At 34.0% G+C, this 17,018-nt stretch overlaps 1 protein-coding gene across 1 annotated transcript in view; it reads left to right on the top strand.

The window, feature by feature from the left end:
• Positions 1-17,018, top strand: part of RYR3 (ryanodine receptor 3) — a 203,530-nt gene that overhangs the window by 125,884 nt on the left and 60,628 nt on the right. Inside the window, exons 52-64 of the mRNA XM_075713037.1 lie at positions 97-175; positions 1,567-1,656; positions 3,100-3,249; positions 4,852-4,914; positions 5,354-5,429; positions 5,599-5,722; positions 10,117-10,232; positions 10,524-10,591; positions 11,418-11,539; positions 13,755-13,804; positions 14,506-14,566; positions 15,611-15,849; positions 16,789-16,870. Coding sequence (XP_075569152.1) covers positions 97-175; positions 1,567-1,656; positions 3,100-3,249; positions 4,852-4,914; positions 5,354-5,429; positions 5,599-5,722; positions 10,117-10,232; positions 10,524-10,591; positions 11,418-11,539; positions 13,755-13,804; positions 14,506-14,566; positions 15,611-15,849; positions 16,789-16,870 — 1,320 coding nt within the window. The remainder of the gene's footprint in view (positions 1-96; positions 176-1,566; positions 1,657-3,099; positions 3,250-4,851; positions 4,915-5,353; positions 5,430-5,598; positions 5,723-10,116; positions 10,233-10,523; positions 10,592-11,417; positions 11,540-13,754; positions 13,805-14,505; positions 14,567-15,610; positions 15,850-16,788; positions 16,871-17,018) is intronic.

Here is a 17,018-nt window from a genome sequence, read left to right as displayed (position 1 = left end):
GCATTTTGATTAGTGCTATATTATACTGACCTTTTTTTCATAAATCAGACTGCAGTAACTTACAATTGAATGACCATACTCCCCTTTGTTCTACAGCCTTGTACTTCCTGAAAAGTTGGAGTATATTGTCAGCAAGTATGCTGAACATTCCCATGATAAATGGGCCTTTGATAAGGTAGGAATTATTTTAAGACTGGCACCTGCCAGAAGAGCATAGTAAATAATACCTAGGGTGAACATTGAAATAAAAAACTGGACAGTTTAACTGACAGGCCCTTGTTCAGAGTGCATTAGTGCCTGCATATTTCTTTAGGGTTATGTGGAAGAAACCTTTTGCTCAAGCAAATGCATTGAAATTTGTAGCTTTTTCAAAATGGCCAGAATTTATTAGGACAAAGATTTGAGGGGAATGAAAAAGGAGCACTTGGTTTGGGTTTTTTTTTTCTTTTTTTTTATATAGATCTTAACTTCGTTTTGCCTGGTAATGATGTTTTTTGACTGGGAGTCAGAAAGTCAGAGATTCAATTTTACTGCAACAGCTCTGTGATCTAAGAGAATACCTGGGAAGTCTAACGTCCTTTTTTTATTTCAGAAAATGTAGTTACAGCTTTTCTTTCTTTTTTAGCACTAAGGCGGCTGTTATGTATTGATTTCCTCTATAATGTTCCAAGTGCTCTGTCACTGTGTTGTGGTTCTGTTTCACTTCAAAATAGCTATAAGACAAGACAATATATACTAAGTGGGTTTTTTATATCTTTTTAAATTTAGCGAAACATTTAATAAAGGCCTTTTTAGTGTTACATTTTGCAAATAGATTTTAATGTTAATAAATATAACTTCTAGAGTTAAATTTGAGCAAAATGAAGTTTGCTGGAGTTGTTGCCGTTTTTGATAACTATGTTGGGAGTGTTTGGAGTAACTCATTCAACCCAAGTATGAATTTTAAACCTCTTTCATTCAAGCAAAAAATAGAGGTGGGGTTAAGTGATTTATTATGACAATTAATAACAAATTAATAGCAATTTTATAGAACAGTTATATAGAAATAACAAATTTGTTGTTGTGTGGGGCTATGTATGCAAATTTGTAGAGAAAGTTATACATATATATGGATAAGTAAATATACACACTTTAATCTCAAACCATAAATTTGAGTTAATATTGTTTAAGGTAAAGGATTCATTAAAGTTATGTTCTTTAGTGCTTGATCTGTTAATGTTACGTTTTCTTCTCTGCATTGCTGACTTTAGCCTCCCAGAGAATAGAGACACTTTTTTTACCCTAGCCAGTACCACCTTAATGCACGAGTCCATTTGAAAGGGACCAATGAATATTAGGCTCAGAACTGGTGCATGAGACCTACTACTCATAGATGGCATCTAATCTGGCCATGTTTTGTTCTGGTGTATCCACAGATGGATTCATGCTCTTTTAACAGAAAATTTCTGTGGCACTGTGTAGCTATTGGAGTAGATTAGCAGTTCAATATGACAAACTAAACTGGCCAATTTGCTGTTACTCATCTGTGTTGTTCTCATCTTATTTCAGTGTATTTATTTTTTTCAGACTAACAGTGGATGGAAATATGGTGTTTCACTGGATGAAAATATGAAAACTCACCCATTAATAAGACCTTTCAAAACTTTAACTGAAAAGGTAATAGAGGAAATTTCAGTTGCGTGAATAAAAAGTAGATTGATTTGCATTCTTTTCAAAATCCGTTTCAAGTATATGCTATAAAAGGAAGAGACACAAACTAGAATTCTTACAGTTAAGAACAGCAACATCTATATGCTGAAGTGATTGTTTAGTTAATCTTACACAGTCTTGTATAATTTGCTTCCATTAGGCAGTCTTCCTAAACCTGGGCCAATTTGTGTTCAAAGTTTCAATAGCACAGGGTTTTCAGGCCTTCGTGGTGAGGAATGACAGGCAGCAACTCCTGGGTTTTACATGAAAGTGTAATTTAACGTATCTGAAGGCAGTTTTGTCTTCAAGAAAGATGGTAGAACAATTTAAAGAAAGCGTAGGAGATGCTTCAGTTGAAAATGGGGAAAAACATTTAAACTATTTTGAATGCATTTTTTATTTTCATTTCTTGACTAGGCATGAATGTCTTCTAGTTGTCAGAACAGTGAACTGAATTTGAATTCTGTTACATATTTTTGCAATGATTCATTGGGTGACTCAAATAAGTCAGTTACATTTGTCCCTCTTTACCACACTTTTCCTGTTCAGAAAATGGAGATGACAAAAATCAAGAGGGATTCAAAAGGTTTAATTTCCCAAGGTTTGTAAATTGCTTTGAAATCTTTGGAGCAGAGCTTGAAGAATTGTTGGTTGAGTTGTTAAAGCAGTTCAAAGAGAATTTTCTGAATTGTCTCAGATTAGAACTTTTGAACCTAAAAATCAGGTCTTTCCATGAAAACTGTCATGTTAAATAACTGTCACTAAAATTCTTATTTATGATAAGATTGAAATACTTTTATTAGGTTGATTTGAGAAGTCTTAGTATGACATACTCAGTATTTTCTTTACCACAACTTTTCAGATTTTCTATGACACCTTTACTTTTCAGAGGAGTGTTGGAATACACGCTGTTCCCTAATTTTTTATCCATGGCTGTATTTATATGAAGAAGCATATAGATCAGTAATGTTCTGTATCTGTGAATGGATATAAATATAGGAAGACTAAAAAAACAGGCCCCATGTACTGATGTGTTCAAATGTACATATTTGCCTAACTAATTTCATAGCACTTGTAGTGCCATCAATCTTTTATTATTTTGAGCTGGAGGAATCAATGAATAGGTTTCTAGATACAAACTACGTTATTGCTACAGAGCTCACTTGAGTGCTGTTAGTTTGTAACACATATCCCAGCAATAAATGCCACTAAGAATAAACCCAAAAATTTTCTAAGTATTTTAAAGCTTATTTCTCATGTAAAAAGAACTGTATCATGTCTTCAGATATACAGATTTTGTTTACTTTTGTGGCATGGGCATGTGACAATTTATAATGAATGACAGAATATTTTTATTGAGTTTTTGCTACTTGCTAAATACAGAGAAATTTTACGTTATTTTCTTCAAAGGAAAAAGAAATTTATCGTTGGCCTGCCAGAGAATCACTGAAAACCATGTTGGCCATGGGATGGAGCCTAGAAAGGACCAAGGAAGGAGGAGAAGCAATAATACATCAGCGTGAAAATGAAAAGCTCCGCAGTATATCTCAGTCTAACCAGGTGAGGTGGAATGGCTTAAATTTAGAAAGCAAAAGGCTTGTTTGTTAATTTACTAATAAATTATACAAAATTATGTTAATTTTATATATTTTTAAATGAAAATAAACTTCTAATGTTAGAGTTCTGAGATTGGAAGTCACATCACTATAATAAAAACTGTGCAGTAACACTAAAGAGAGGATTGCAAAAAGGTGACAACTTTTAAGACGGTAAGGCTGTCAGAGACCATATCTGTTCATTTTCTCAGAAGAAGTGAAGAGAGTTTTCATATAGTCATTCAAAGAATACATGGCAGAGTATTTAAAGCTTTTTATTTTCTAATAAGCAAGTCTAGTAATTTTCTTTTTTTGGTCAGAGGAGCCTGAATTGGGCTTTTGTCAAGATTATAATTATCACTGACAAATAAGATTGCACATTTAATACCTTTTATTAAATCTATAGGCAAAATTTGCAGGTAATTATATAGTACCTAGCATTTTGATGTGATAGAGACTATTTTTTTTATTTGTAGTTTTTTGTATTAGCATGTTGAGACTGCTGCTCAATAAGTCTGTGTCTTGGAGGGGGGAAAGCTGTTTAAAACTATGATAGGTGTTGGGGAATTTTTATTGTACCCCTTGAGGTGAGTTAAACACATTTGTGCTTAAATATAGTGAGATTTAACGAGCAATGCATTGGGCAGAGTCCTACCGCCATAAGCAGTTCTGCAAAGTGTGTGCAAAGATGTGTCATAAGCTGACTCCTTATATGCACTGCACCAGCACCGATCCTGTGAGCATCAGCATCAGGCACCTTAAGCCTGTGTTGGATTCATGCCCCACACCAGTTTTGCTTACCAAAGTGGAGCCTGAGCACTCTGTTACAAGACAACACTTCAGCATTTCTTATCTCTTCAGCGAACTTCCCTCGCTTACAGGGAGTCCTGTCTCTGGCATCTTTGCTTCCAGCCAGTTGAACCTGTTCTGCAGTTGGGCCTTCTTGCCCAGGAAGATGCATGATAAAGACATGATTGAGTAGAGGATTTCAGCACATGTTTAACTTAAGTACATGATTGAAATCACTGATTTATATGTGACTGTTCATATTTAACATGTGCCTAATAGCTTTGTTGCATTGGAGCTTTCACATTTTAAACATTTAAAGACTGCATAAATATATCACACTCCTTTTTCTTAGTCTGTAAATGCCATGAGACGATAACCTATTTTAACTTCTTGTTGTGATGTCTTGTCTTTAGTATATGGTTCATTCAGGCTGCTGCCACACTGTTCTGTCATGTTTTGAAGGCACATCTTGAGTGCCTCATGATTGGTCTCCTCTCTTAGGCTGAAAAGCATAGTTCTTAGCAGCTTGCCATCTGTTGCGAAGAGAGACCTAAGTGTCTGCAGCAACCTTTCCACATCAGCAGATGTATTCTGTTAATCATGCTGTGTGTCTTCAGCACATTGCAAAACAAAAGGTTAACACAGCTTCTACAAGAAAGTTTAAAAATGTGAATGGTGTTACTCTAATCAGATCAACAACAGAGATGTTGTAGTTGAGTATTTGATTCTTTTATCTGAAATACTTTTATCTGAAAATAATTCTCTTTTTTTCATGCAGGGAAATGGGTATAGCCCGGCACCACTTGATCTCTCTAATGTGGTGCTTTCTAGGGAGCTTCAGGTTTGTATTTGTGTTTTGCATATGTTGTGCTGAAAAGGATTAATAGATTTGGGTTTTATTTATTGATGAGTTGAATTTTGTCAGGTTTTATGAGTGTATTTGTGACTGCGGTTGTCATATGCTGTTGTGGAGAAGTGCATACCATACCATTTACACACTTAAAGAAGAGATTTCTACTGTTTATCCCATTGGTGCTTCCTGAGTTCCTAGAAATAGTTATGAAGCTGGGAAAGGGGCTGTAAACAACATGTGATATATGTGTATCCTGTGCCTGTGCTGACTTCAAAGAATGGCTGAATGTAGAAATGACACTTAACTGTAATGTTTCTTTGCTATAAGAGTGTAGACTTTACTCAAGACTGTAAAATTATGTAGAATTACAGAATTTTTAATTGTCACCTTTTAATTTTGCATCTTGTTTTTTCTGATGGTAATGTAGGGAATGGTTGAGGTAATGGCAGAAAACTACCATAATATATGGGCCAAAAAGAAGAAAATGGAGTTGGAAAGCAAAGGTAAGCCAGAATCCTGTGAACCACACAAAAAAGACAAGGAAAATGAGGGAGAAGAAACAGTCTGAAAGAAGACAGTGTAAGACAATCAAAATTGAATAGTTCCTTTTTGTACTGGAAGCAAAATAAATCTTACAGTAGAAAAACTTACAGTTCTTTCAACTTACTAAAGGTGGAGGTAGTCATCCTTTATTGGTACCTTACGACACATTGACAGCCAAGGAGAAATCACGGGACCGTGAAAAGGCACAAGAGCTGTTTAAATTCCTTCAAGTCAATGGTATAATCATATCTCGGTAAGTTGCACATTTTTTTGAGATACTTGCCTACGTTCAGTGCACAAACCATGATGATTGTCCTTATCTCACTGCAGTCTGTTAGTTATTAACATAAGTACTATTTGGCATATCTTCTGTAAATCGGAGTCCTTGTTATTTTATGTTCAGAAAGACCCTTCTGAAATAGTATAGACAGGTAATATTTTTTAATAACTATGTGATCATAGTAAATACAAAATTCAACAGTAGTGTAATTAAACAAGCAGATGATTCAACATTTCTATATTAGCAGCCAGCAGTATCAGTAAGGATCGTGGGAAAATAAATCCGAGGTCTGATACTGAAACACATCTATGTAAAAGTGCTTTTTAATCCAGTTTTTAAGAAAAATGTTGGTTTGAGTTCTGTGAAGCAGTAAGACAAAGCGGCTATTTTGTGTGCGTTTCATCCTTAACTTCTGCTCAAGCAGAAGCACAGACGTCATTAGTTGTACTCTATCTTGAATTGCTGTGTCTGGAAGTAAGCTGGCCTGTGGGGACTTAACACTGTCAGTGAAATTAAAGTAACTTATTATATTATATTTTTGGCTTTTTATGATGGAATTGTGAGTTACCATACTTATAGTATAATCTTTTATTGCATGTGAAATACCTAAGCACATAGGAAACTGCAATTTTGCTGGCATTAAGCATTTTTGTAAAATAAACTGTATTCATGAACAAATTTTTCTGTACGTGCATAGAGTCAGATCTCACTTGTCTTCATTTATTTCTGCTTTTCAAGTCTGTGTCTCTAGTGAAAGTATACACTTAGAAATTTATACAAATTGATTATTAGGATCTGCAAAAAGTAACTTTGTTGGCTTCAACAATTAGTAACGTTTCTTGAGATACTAGAAGGCAGCTCTAAATGTACATTTCTGCATCGCTACAGGGAAAAATTCCCTCCTGCCACATATATAGGCTCTCAGCCTGAAACCAAAATGTAGGTATGTCACCAAACATTTTCATATCCTCCATAATTCCTTTAGAGCTATAGAATAGGAAAAGCAGGTTTAGTTCCTTCAAATTAATGGTCCTTTGAAATACGAATAGAATTACTCAAGTATTAGTTTTAATATCTCTTTGCAACTGCATCTGTTCAGGTTAGGAAGACAAGTGTTAACTAATGGGACAAGTCAAGTTGAAAAAGCCTGTTCAAACTCTTTATGGGGTGTGGGCAAAGAGTTGCAGTAATTGACTATATCAGGGTGAATCAAGGTTATCCTCTTCTCAATGTTTTCTTCAGATGAATATGTGCATATTTTAAGTATATATAAAATCTTTTGAAGTGCTGGTTGCAATTATCACATTTCCAGAATGTCATTCTTAAAAATGTTGGACTAATCATTAAAACATGGAAATTCTTTAAAATTGGAAACGTATAGGCGGCACAGTGTGTGTACTTTACATATACCATCTGCCTGTTTTGATTTTTTCTTCTCTTTCTTTGTTGAGAACACTTTTGAAGCACTTTTGGGTGTTTATGACATACAGATGAATCTCTTGGGCCTTACTCAAGTATATGTTAGAAACAACATGGTATTTTGTTAAGCATCTTTAAATTAATATAAGTTCTTTTGATGTTGCCTTTGTTATTTAACAGAACTACCAATGTCTTTCAATGTTTAGGAAAGTACATGTAATCTCTTAGCACCCATGACTTACTATAAACGCAGAAAGAGAATATTTACAGTGATCTCACTGAAAATACAGACAAATACTTAGTTGTATTATCCTCTGTGAGAGTGAGGCAGCAGGAGATGCCTGTTAACCATACATAGCTGTTAATACATACCAAATCATTTGATTGCACATGTGATATATCAATTAATAGGAGGTCATAAAAGTATATAAACTAGGACTCTTCAAATATATATTCCCCCCGCCCCCCCAAATGAAACTGTTAGAGTCCTTTTATGTTTATGTGTAAAATGAGATTGGAATGTATTCCTTGGTTCCCTGGTTCTGTTCCCCCAGACTATAACCATTCCTCTCTTCTTACCCATGTTCAGACATGGTCAAGAACATACACTTTAGTATTAGATAGTTTTGTTGTTAAAATTTCTGCTGCATCAGCATTCTCCCACAGAATTACTTGTATACTTGGATTCACCTGATAGTTGTTTTTCAACTGTTAGTCTAATCTTCCATTTATTCTCCTTAATTTACTCCTGTACCAGTGCTAAGGAGTCTCAGGACAAATGATCATTTCCTCCATAACACAACAGTGAGTCCAGCAAAATTCCTGCTTTCTTGTTCCTTTCTTGCTTTTGCCTCAGTGCCTCAAAATACCAGTTCCTCACTTCTTCCCTACTTCTGACACACTGTTCAACATCTCTGTAGTCTCTGCATCTCCTTTAGCCAGGTCATTTTCTTTAAATGAGAAAGGGAGAGTCTCCCTATCTACTACTATTTAAAGTCTGTACAGAAGCAAATGAAGTAGCCATTATGGGTAAGCAGAGGTTTCCCTTAATGTTACTTAGTTACCTCCTCTCTTGGCAAGCCAGTTAGATGTCCTGGGTGTAGGCCACCATCTATCAACTGAAAATCTCAAGTATAGTTTAGTCCTCTTAATGTTGGAATAAAGAGACTATGAAGATGTTGCAAACTAAACAAATGTACAAGCAAACCTCAAGGAAACGAAGAGGAAAGAATTAATGACTTGTAAAAACAAGTATGTTTAAAAACAGTATAAATTAAGAATCTATAGAGTTATGTGACTTCAAAAAGAAAAAGAAAGAAAATCCCTGTTCACGTCCTGGATGATGATGTCCTTAGCAATTTTGTGGAATGAACCGTTAGCAATAAATTGGGAGAGTTTGGCTGCCTTTCAGAGGAACTTTGATGGGCTGGAGAAATGGACTGACAAAACTCCTGTGAGGTTGAGCAAAGGTAAATGCAAAGTCCTGTACTTGGAATGGAGTAACCCTAGGGATAGGGAAATTGAGCCTGACAGCATCTATGCAGAAAAGCCCTTTGAATTCTGCAAGCTGAACGTGAATCAGGAGTGTGTCCTTGTGATGATGAAGGCTGACTGCATACTAGGCTGTATTAGTAAGTGTAGTCTGCAGGCTGATGGAGGTGATTTTTTTTCCCTTCCATTTTGTGGCCATGAGACTGTATCAGAAGTACGTTGTCCAGTTTTTGGTTCACCAGTACTAAGGAAGACATTGACAAAAGAATTGATCAAGTGGAGGGCCACCAAGATGCTTCAGGGATTGGCATGCATGTCATGCCAGGCGATGCTCTGAGCAGAGGCTAGATTTTTTCAGTATTAAAACAGAAGGCTACAGTGGGATTTTACCACTGTCTTCAACTACTTAATGCAAAGTTATAGAGATGATGAAGTCAAACACTTATTTCCTCAAAAGTAACAAGTTGTTACAAGGGAAATTCCAGTTAGATATATGAACTATTTCACCCTTATTTTTTCACAGTGAGGGTGGTCAAACCTTATAGTAGGCTCTCCAGAGTGATTGTGAGGTTTCAATCCTTGAAGATACTCAGTACATTATTGGACAAGGTTCTGAGCAACCTGATCTAACTTTGGATTTGGCTTTGCTTTGAGATGGGACTTGGATGAGATGACTTTCAGAGGTTCCTTCCAACCTAAATTTTTCTGTGATCCTAAAGAATTTTAGAATTTCAGTGAGGTAGGTTTCATTTGTAGCTAAAATAAAATCTAGTGTTTTAAATCTAGGCACAGCCAACCACCCATGTTTTTATTCCTCTTTAATACCATGCATGAACCAGTCATGATTTATGTCATGACTTTATCTCAAAGAATAAATAATGCATGCCTCTTTAGAAAGTATCACATACTGTTGAAATTTTTCAAATACTTTGAATAGTATAATAGTTTGTTACTTGCATTTAGGTTTTCATTTAGTAGCTTAAGTAATTTTGACTTTAGTCTTTCATAAAATTCAAGGGCAAAAATGAAGTTTAATAGTGAATAATGAAGTGTGGTACTTAGACTGATTTTCTAAAGCTGTAATTGCTGACTTCCTAAACATTTTGCACTTTAATTTGCCAGCAGTAGAAATGGAGTGGTCAGTGCATTGCTTTGTTAGAGTCAAATGTACCGTGGCCTCGTTTGTGCAATAAGCTCTCTGAAGTTCTTATCCTAAAATAAATATATTTTGGATACTTTAATCCAAAGCTATTATACCTCTTTAGAGAAACATGAACTGATTTTAACATTTCTTGGTATGTAGTTGATAACTACGAGTTGCTATGGAAGGTCATTTTCTCCTTCTTACGAAAATAAAAAAATTAAAAGATAATAAGGAATGGAATGCTTCATAGTGCTGTCATCATTTGTACTACTGTCATCATCAATGCTATTTATCTTAATGCTTTCTAAAACAGGGGTCTGAATGACATGGAGTTGGATGCTTCATCCATGGAAAAGAGGTTTGCCTTTAAGTTTCTGAAGAAAATTTTAAAATATGTTGATTCTGCTCAAGAGTTTATTGCGCATTTGGGTAAGCTGCAGATGTTATTTTGAAAGTAATTTAAATAGTTGATATTTAAATATCTGGAGTGATACGTTTAAATTTGTAGTAACCACTATTTTTATTGCATTTAAGAAACTTAAATTCTGTCTTTTAATTTGCAGATTGAATTCTTGGACATCTGTAACTAGCTAAACTGCTTTCTGCTGTTTTATTTGTATTTCAGCAAAACTAAGTTTTCAAGGCTATATCAAAGAGCTATTGTGTTATTTCTTATTAGACAACTTCTTATTCATGTCTGCCTTGATTGTATCCTTGCAGAAGCCATTGTAACCAGTGGAAAAACTGAAAAATCTCCACATGACCAAGAAATAAAATTCTTTGCCAAAGTGAGTGACTTAGTAATTCAAGTAATGTACATATACATTCCATTATACAGAACATGGAAATTTGTAATGTTAGACTGCTTTTCAGGTAATAGAAATATATCTTCCCCATTTTTTTCATGGTAAGTAATCAATTAAATGTTGTTAATAAATATTTCAAAATATCTTCAAAAATGTTTCAATGTATTTGCTGGATTCACGTATTTCAAAATATTTAAATATATCTGCTTCTACATAAGGAACATAGAAATTAAAAGGCAGCTTATTCATTACATGAAATTAAATAGTCTCACTGAACATATAAATTATTTCTGAAAATTTTTGCCTTGATATATCACTGAAGTGCATAGTATCATCTAATTAACAGGAAGAATTATTCCTATGCATAGTAATGTCATACACATTTGTGTGCCTAATAAGGAAAATGTTGTCAATAGTCAGATTTGAAGTAAGGATTTAGGATTTAATTTAGGATCTTAAAAAAAAAAAAAATCTTTATATCTGTACTTATCTGTACTGGACAGTTACATAAATAGTGGAGAGGAAGGGTCCTCTTAGTTTGGTGATATTTGTCACTGTTGAATGTGAGAAGAGTAAGCCTACAATATTAGATCCAAAATAGATCTACGTAACTGTTTATTATTTATGTAACTTTTAAGTAAAATTTTAAGATTTAAGGTTTTAATTTATATGACTTCGTGTCTGAAATGAGAAAATACAACTGTTACAGAACTAAAATTCTTTGAATGAACTTTGACCAATCAGAGCATTGTTGCTACATTTACCATTGTGCTCTGTGAAAAATACATTTTGTATCTGTATTTCTTAGGTTCTTTTACCATTAGTTGATCAGTACTTTACAAATCACTGCCTCTACTTCCTGTCTTCTCCAACAAAAACACTCAGTAGCAGTGGATATGCATCAAATAAGGAAAAGGAAATGGTAGCAAGGTAAGTAGAAAATTAAGATACGCACAGGAGGGTTCTATATAGATAATTAAAGGTCTCTTCTTAGATTAAAGAGAAAGATAGTTCAAAAGGTCAGTTTTCTTGGATAGAAAGTGAATAGTTTATTTTGTATCAGAATGGCAGTGACTGAATAGAATTCCTCATTTTAGTATTCTTTAATATATAATTAAAGAATTAAGTATATATATTACAATATATAATTGTGGATGATAACATGATTCTGTGAGCTATGGAACTAAGAAAACTTAGTTTCTGATGGGTTTGTGTTTCTTTGTTGATGGCAGTTTCTGGTTGAAGCTTATCCCACTGTTGGGTCATTTAAATGGTCTCACATTTAAATTTTCAGGTATCAAAAAATGTGAAAATACCATTATGCAGCTTTTTAAGGGTAATTATGGATTCTCCCTTCTCTACAAAATTATTTCTACCCCCGCACAAAAATTGCTGGAATTTAGTAATTTTTAGACAGCTGTACTATTTCAGATTTGGTTGGAGTCAGCCATTTGACTCAAGGTTATTCTAGAAAAATGAATTAAAAAGAGACAGTTGCCTTTTAATTTATAATGTGTTGCCTTTACAAAAATATGAATTTCATTTTTCTGCAATTAACAATTTAAAATTAATATTTAATTTGTTTTTAACTGTGACTGTCATCTAATATTTTTGTTGCCAATTTTTTATCCCCCTTAAAGGTGTGCTGACAGTTGTTTTCTTTGGGACATTTTGTATCATAATCTTTCAAACTCTATTTTACTCTCATGCTTTCTTACTTTAACTGTCAGTTTCTCAAATTTCTTTTGCTTTCCTTCACTATGTTGACCAGAGTTGACTACTTTCTCCAACAGAAGAATAGATATAAAGGTTACTTACTCATTGTTACATAAGATCAGGCCTAGCACTGAACTTCCTAGATTCCATTCTTAAGTTCATCTTCCAACGTATTTTTGCATTTCTCTAAATTATTGTTACCCTTTTGTTTCCATCTTCTAGGTGGGTGGTAGTCCTTTTATAGCAGTTGCCTGTAAGAGTGAGTGTTAAGTCCCTAAAGTTCTGTTTTACTGAGCTTTCAGATATATTGTATACAAATGTGCAAGATAGTCCTCCAGTAGCTGGAGAAGTCAGCTCAGGTTCAGGAGGATGGAAGTTCCATTTCATTTCATTTCAATTTCATGCTTCCTCTCTGAATACTCCTATTACTTACCTGAAGTCAGTCAGGTCAGCTTAATAAAGCTAGAAGGAGGCTTACTAGGGTTGTACAAAATGCCTTTACAAAGGCACATGAAGGAAGTTAGATGTCTAGCCTGCATATCTGCTATTATAAATTCAGAAATATAATTCTTTGTCCATTCTTTATTGAGAAAAGTCACTATCAGTTATTTTCATCTTATAGGAAGTATAGTATTTCCTTACTATTGTGAAGATAACAATGGCAATCTGTTGTTAGTAAGAGACCATTCCAATTCCTAAGGTATAGTTGCTTCATTTTGTTCCATCCTAATTCCATCTATAAAGTATAGCACAGATGGTAAACAAGTCTGCCTCGCTATCTTTGGTTTTAGAAGTTAAAGTAGTCCCTTTAATCTTTAAAGAGTTGGTAATTTTTCCTTTCTTTTAATTATCTTATTATTTTGACATATAGGTTAGATATGCAAGTTTCTGATATACTTGCCAGAAGCTCTTCTAGTGTTTATATATTTCAGGATTCATCTTGTCACCAGAAGTGGCTAAACACAGATTTATTTATTTACAAAGGATATATTCTCAAATTGTTTTAAATAGTATGAAGATTTGTAACATTCGTTTCCTGCAGAATGTCAAGTAAAACGCTAAAATGTTACTGAGTTTTTCTCGTTCTCAGAAAAAAAATTTCTTATTCAGAAATAATAGCCATAAAGAATGACTCAACCATATAATACACAATTGTTGGAAAGCACTGTAATCAAAAGAAAGTTTCACATTTCAAGTCATCTCTGAAGTAGTGAAGCTTAGAAAATGAGAGAATTCAGAAGCTTCAAAAAGTTACTCTGTTTAATGCAGTTATTTGACTGTTATTATAATGTATGATTCAAAATACACTTTCCAGGAACTATGTTGTGTTTTCTCTTTCATATTCCTACTACTGTTTACCTCATATTCTAAATAAATCTTTAATCTTTGTCTTGTCTTGTCTTGCTCTTTCTGTTCTTTTCTACTTTAGCCTGTTCTGCAAACTAGCTGCTCTTGTTAGACATAGGATCTCACTTTTTGGTAAGTTGTTAAGAAACATCTTGATACGTTAAAAATATAAAGAATGTATAACCATTTCTTCTATCTTACCTGAAGCTTTTCAGGAGCTATAGGCAAAATTCTATAAAATGATGCATAAACTTCCAGTGCAATTAGTGAGCGCATTGAACATGACTCTGAAGCTAAGATTTAATAGAATCTGTAAAGTGTTGGAGAAGGAAGAAATAGAAGCTTCTAGGATTTTCAGACTCCTTTAAAAAAAATCTCATGCCTTTGCAGCTACTTTTAGCTTTTCAAAAGTGACCATACACTAATTGTTTTGATTTCTGCCATCCAGCTGTTGAATCCAGTAGATTAATTTCTCAATGGCCTAGGGGGATGTAGGGAAAAGTAACATACCTTTTTCAAAGGTATTGGTAAGAAAATTGTAAAAGAAATGTAGGTACTACAAGATACAAAGTTCAGAATGTTGCAGGGTCAGGTGATGAAAATGAGCCATAAGTAGACACTTGTTATTCTTTTTAGTTCTTGTATGGAAATTGGCTTAAAAGATTGAAAGTTAGTTCTAGAACCAGACCTAACTCTCCCTCCAGTGACCTAAGGTGGAAGACTTGTGTTACATCTTGTTTAACCTGTGCATCTCCAATAATGGCATTTTGGATCATTAGATTATCCTACATTTTCTATACTACTGTGCTCTCATAGTGTCCCTTTTTAACCAGGTAGTGATTCTGCTACAATGGTGAACTGCCTGCACATCTTAGCTCAGTCTCTTGACACACGGTAAGTTTGCAACATTTGTTCCAACTACAAACTACGTAGGTGTCGCAGAGCTTTTCAGGAGCAGTTGGATTGTTTCTGTATTTTTGATTCGATATTTATAATTAATGATGTTAACAATACCAATAATTCAGATATTGACCTCCATATTAGCAGATTTCATCTGAAGGGTTTAATCTACATTTTTCTGTTCAATTCCTGTCATTAAAACATAGAAGACTTTTGTCACCCTTTCCAAGGGCATTTGAAGACTCTATTGGGAGATATAAGTGACACAAACTTTGGAACTGCAAGTTTAGATACCTCTAGATATTGAGGCAGTTTAATGCCTATTGGAAAATTTGGCATTGGAAGTATGCAGAATGTATTAATATATGGGCATAGTTACATTTGCTAACTTTTACTGTTTACCATTGAAATGCTTATGTAGATTAAAACACAGGCCAGGATAGTTTTCTAATTTGAGCTGTTTTCTGGCCTGGTTGCGTTATACAGCAGCCTGACAGTGAACTTATTGTGAATAACAACACTGGAAAGCTCCATTAAGGGGTTGGAGAAGAGTGCAAAAAAAATTAAGGAATCGGACTGTGACGCTGGTATTGCAGTTGCATTGTCTAGATTTAGGGTGCTTTGAAGTTAGGTAAGCATGTATCCTGACTTTGCATACCTGGTTACTGTGCCTCCTATAAAAATTTAGGGATTAAGAGTTATTTTTCCTGAGCATGTTGTAAAAAGGAGCTTTCTTACCACCTAATGACGTTTGCTGAGAAGGCATTATCTTATTTGAAAGCAGATCACAAAAACTGGAAAGACAAGACTGAGGAAGCAAGTTCTTTGTTCTTGTTATTTTGTATGAAATACTACAAGCTAACTGCTGCTTATATTGCTATGTAGATGTAACTGTCCTTTTTAGTTCGTAATGTAAAGTTCACTGATACCTGTGTGTATCTTCAAAGACTGATAGAATGTAACTAACATGTACATATATATCTATACAGCTACTAAACATCAATGCAAAGTTAATATTTTTCTCTTATTATTTTACAGAACTGTTATGAAATCAGGATCTGAGCTTGTTAAAGCTGGATTGCGTGCCTTTTTTGAAAATGCAGCTGAAGACCTGGAAAAAACTTCAGAAAATCTTAAACTTGGAAAATTTACCCATTCACGAACACAAATCAAGGGTGTTTCACAGAATATCAATTATACTACAGTAGCATTGTTACCAATCTTGACATCGATTTTTGAACACATTTCACAATATCAGTTTGGAATTGATTTACTTTGTAAGTCTTTTATTTTATTTTTGAAATTTATTGTGTTATAATAATACAAATGCTTTTTAGTAAAGATTGCATGAATTCAAAGGATGAAATTCTGTTTTCAGTAACACATTTCCAGCATTAAATCTAAAATAAGCTGCATAGTACCTTATTTCTATTGCATGTTTAAAAATAATACTCAGTAAGTTTCAAGTTAATTATGTACAATATTTCTGCAAACATTGAGAGAGAGAAATTAAAATTTCCCCTTGAGTGCTCTTTTACCAACTGTGTGGATGAGACTAGTTTCCTATGGAGAATTAAATTATATTTATTTTTGTTACATATTGTTATTTCATTAGATTAAAGGAGACAACTCATTATTAATTCCTTGTGGTTTTTTTCTTACATTTGAAAACCACTTTAGTTCTTTCAATTTAAATTTTCCTTATTTTTAGCATCACATAGTTTAAAATTACTGAAATGCCTCCTGAACATTCAGCAATATGCTGTTCCAAAATTTTGTAAATATTTGGGTGAACACAGTTCCAAAGCATAAGATAGTTAAAAGACTGATAGCCATGAAAAGCCTTTAGACTTTCTTTAAAAAGGTGGGGAGCCTTTAGATTGTGTTCCTAGAGGTTAGACACACAGACTGATGTGGTTAAAATTGTACTCTGCAAGCGTGATAACCTGCACTATCTTATTAGCAAGTATCTGCTGGCCTCTTGGAATGTCCAATGATCTGTTAGGTTTTGGAATGAATGTAGATGACAGACCAGGTATCAGCGAAATTGAAGATAAATAACATGTGTGGAGTATTAATAGCCTAGAGTGTTCAGTGATAGATACGCTAAAAGTTTTAGACACCGTTTATCAGATTGTGTAAAACAGATGTTTAATATGTGGAAAGTAGCCTTTAGTGGAATAAATACTGATAATCTACTTCTTATTTTCCTCTAGTGGGTGATGTACAAGTTTCATGTTACAGAATTCTTTGTAGCCTCTATTCCCTTGGGACTGGAAAGAACATCTATGTTGAAAGGTATTGAGTGAAAAACTCAGCATGTAAAATTTCCTCTTCTTTAGGAGTGTGTTGTTTAGGTAATAAAGCTGTTTGAATGAAAAATGAATCTGAAATAGTGTGAGCATATTTAAAACACACTTTAGCTTTACATTCTAGCTTTAACTAG

Source organism: Pelecanus crispus, chromosome 6 (assembly GCF_030463565.1).
Source record: "Pelecanus crispus isolate bPelCri1 chromosome 6, bPelCri1.pri, whole genome shotgun sequence".
In the NCBI taxonomy this organism is placed as follows: domain Eukaryota; kingdom Metazoa; phylum Chordata; class Aves; order Pelecaniformes; family Pelecanidae; genus Pelecanus; species Pelecanus crispus.
The sequence above is the reverse complement of the archived record's forward strand: the minus strand, read 5'-3'. Positions and strand labels throughout refer to the sequence as shown.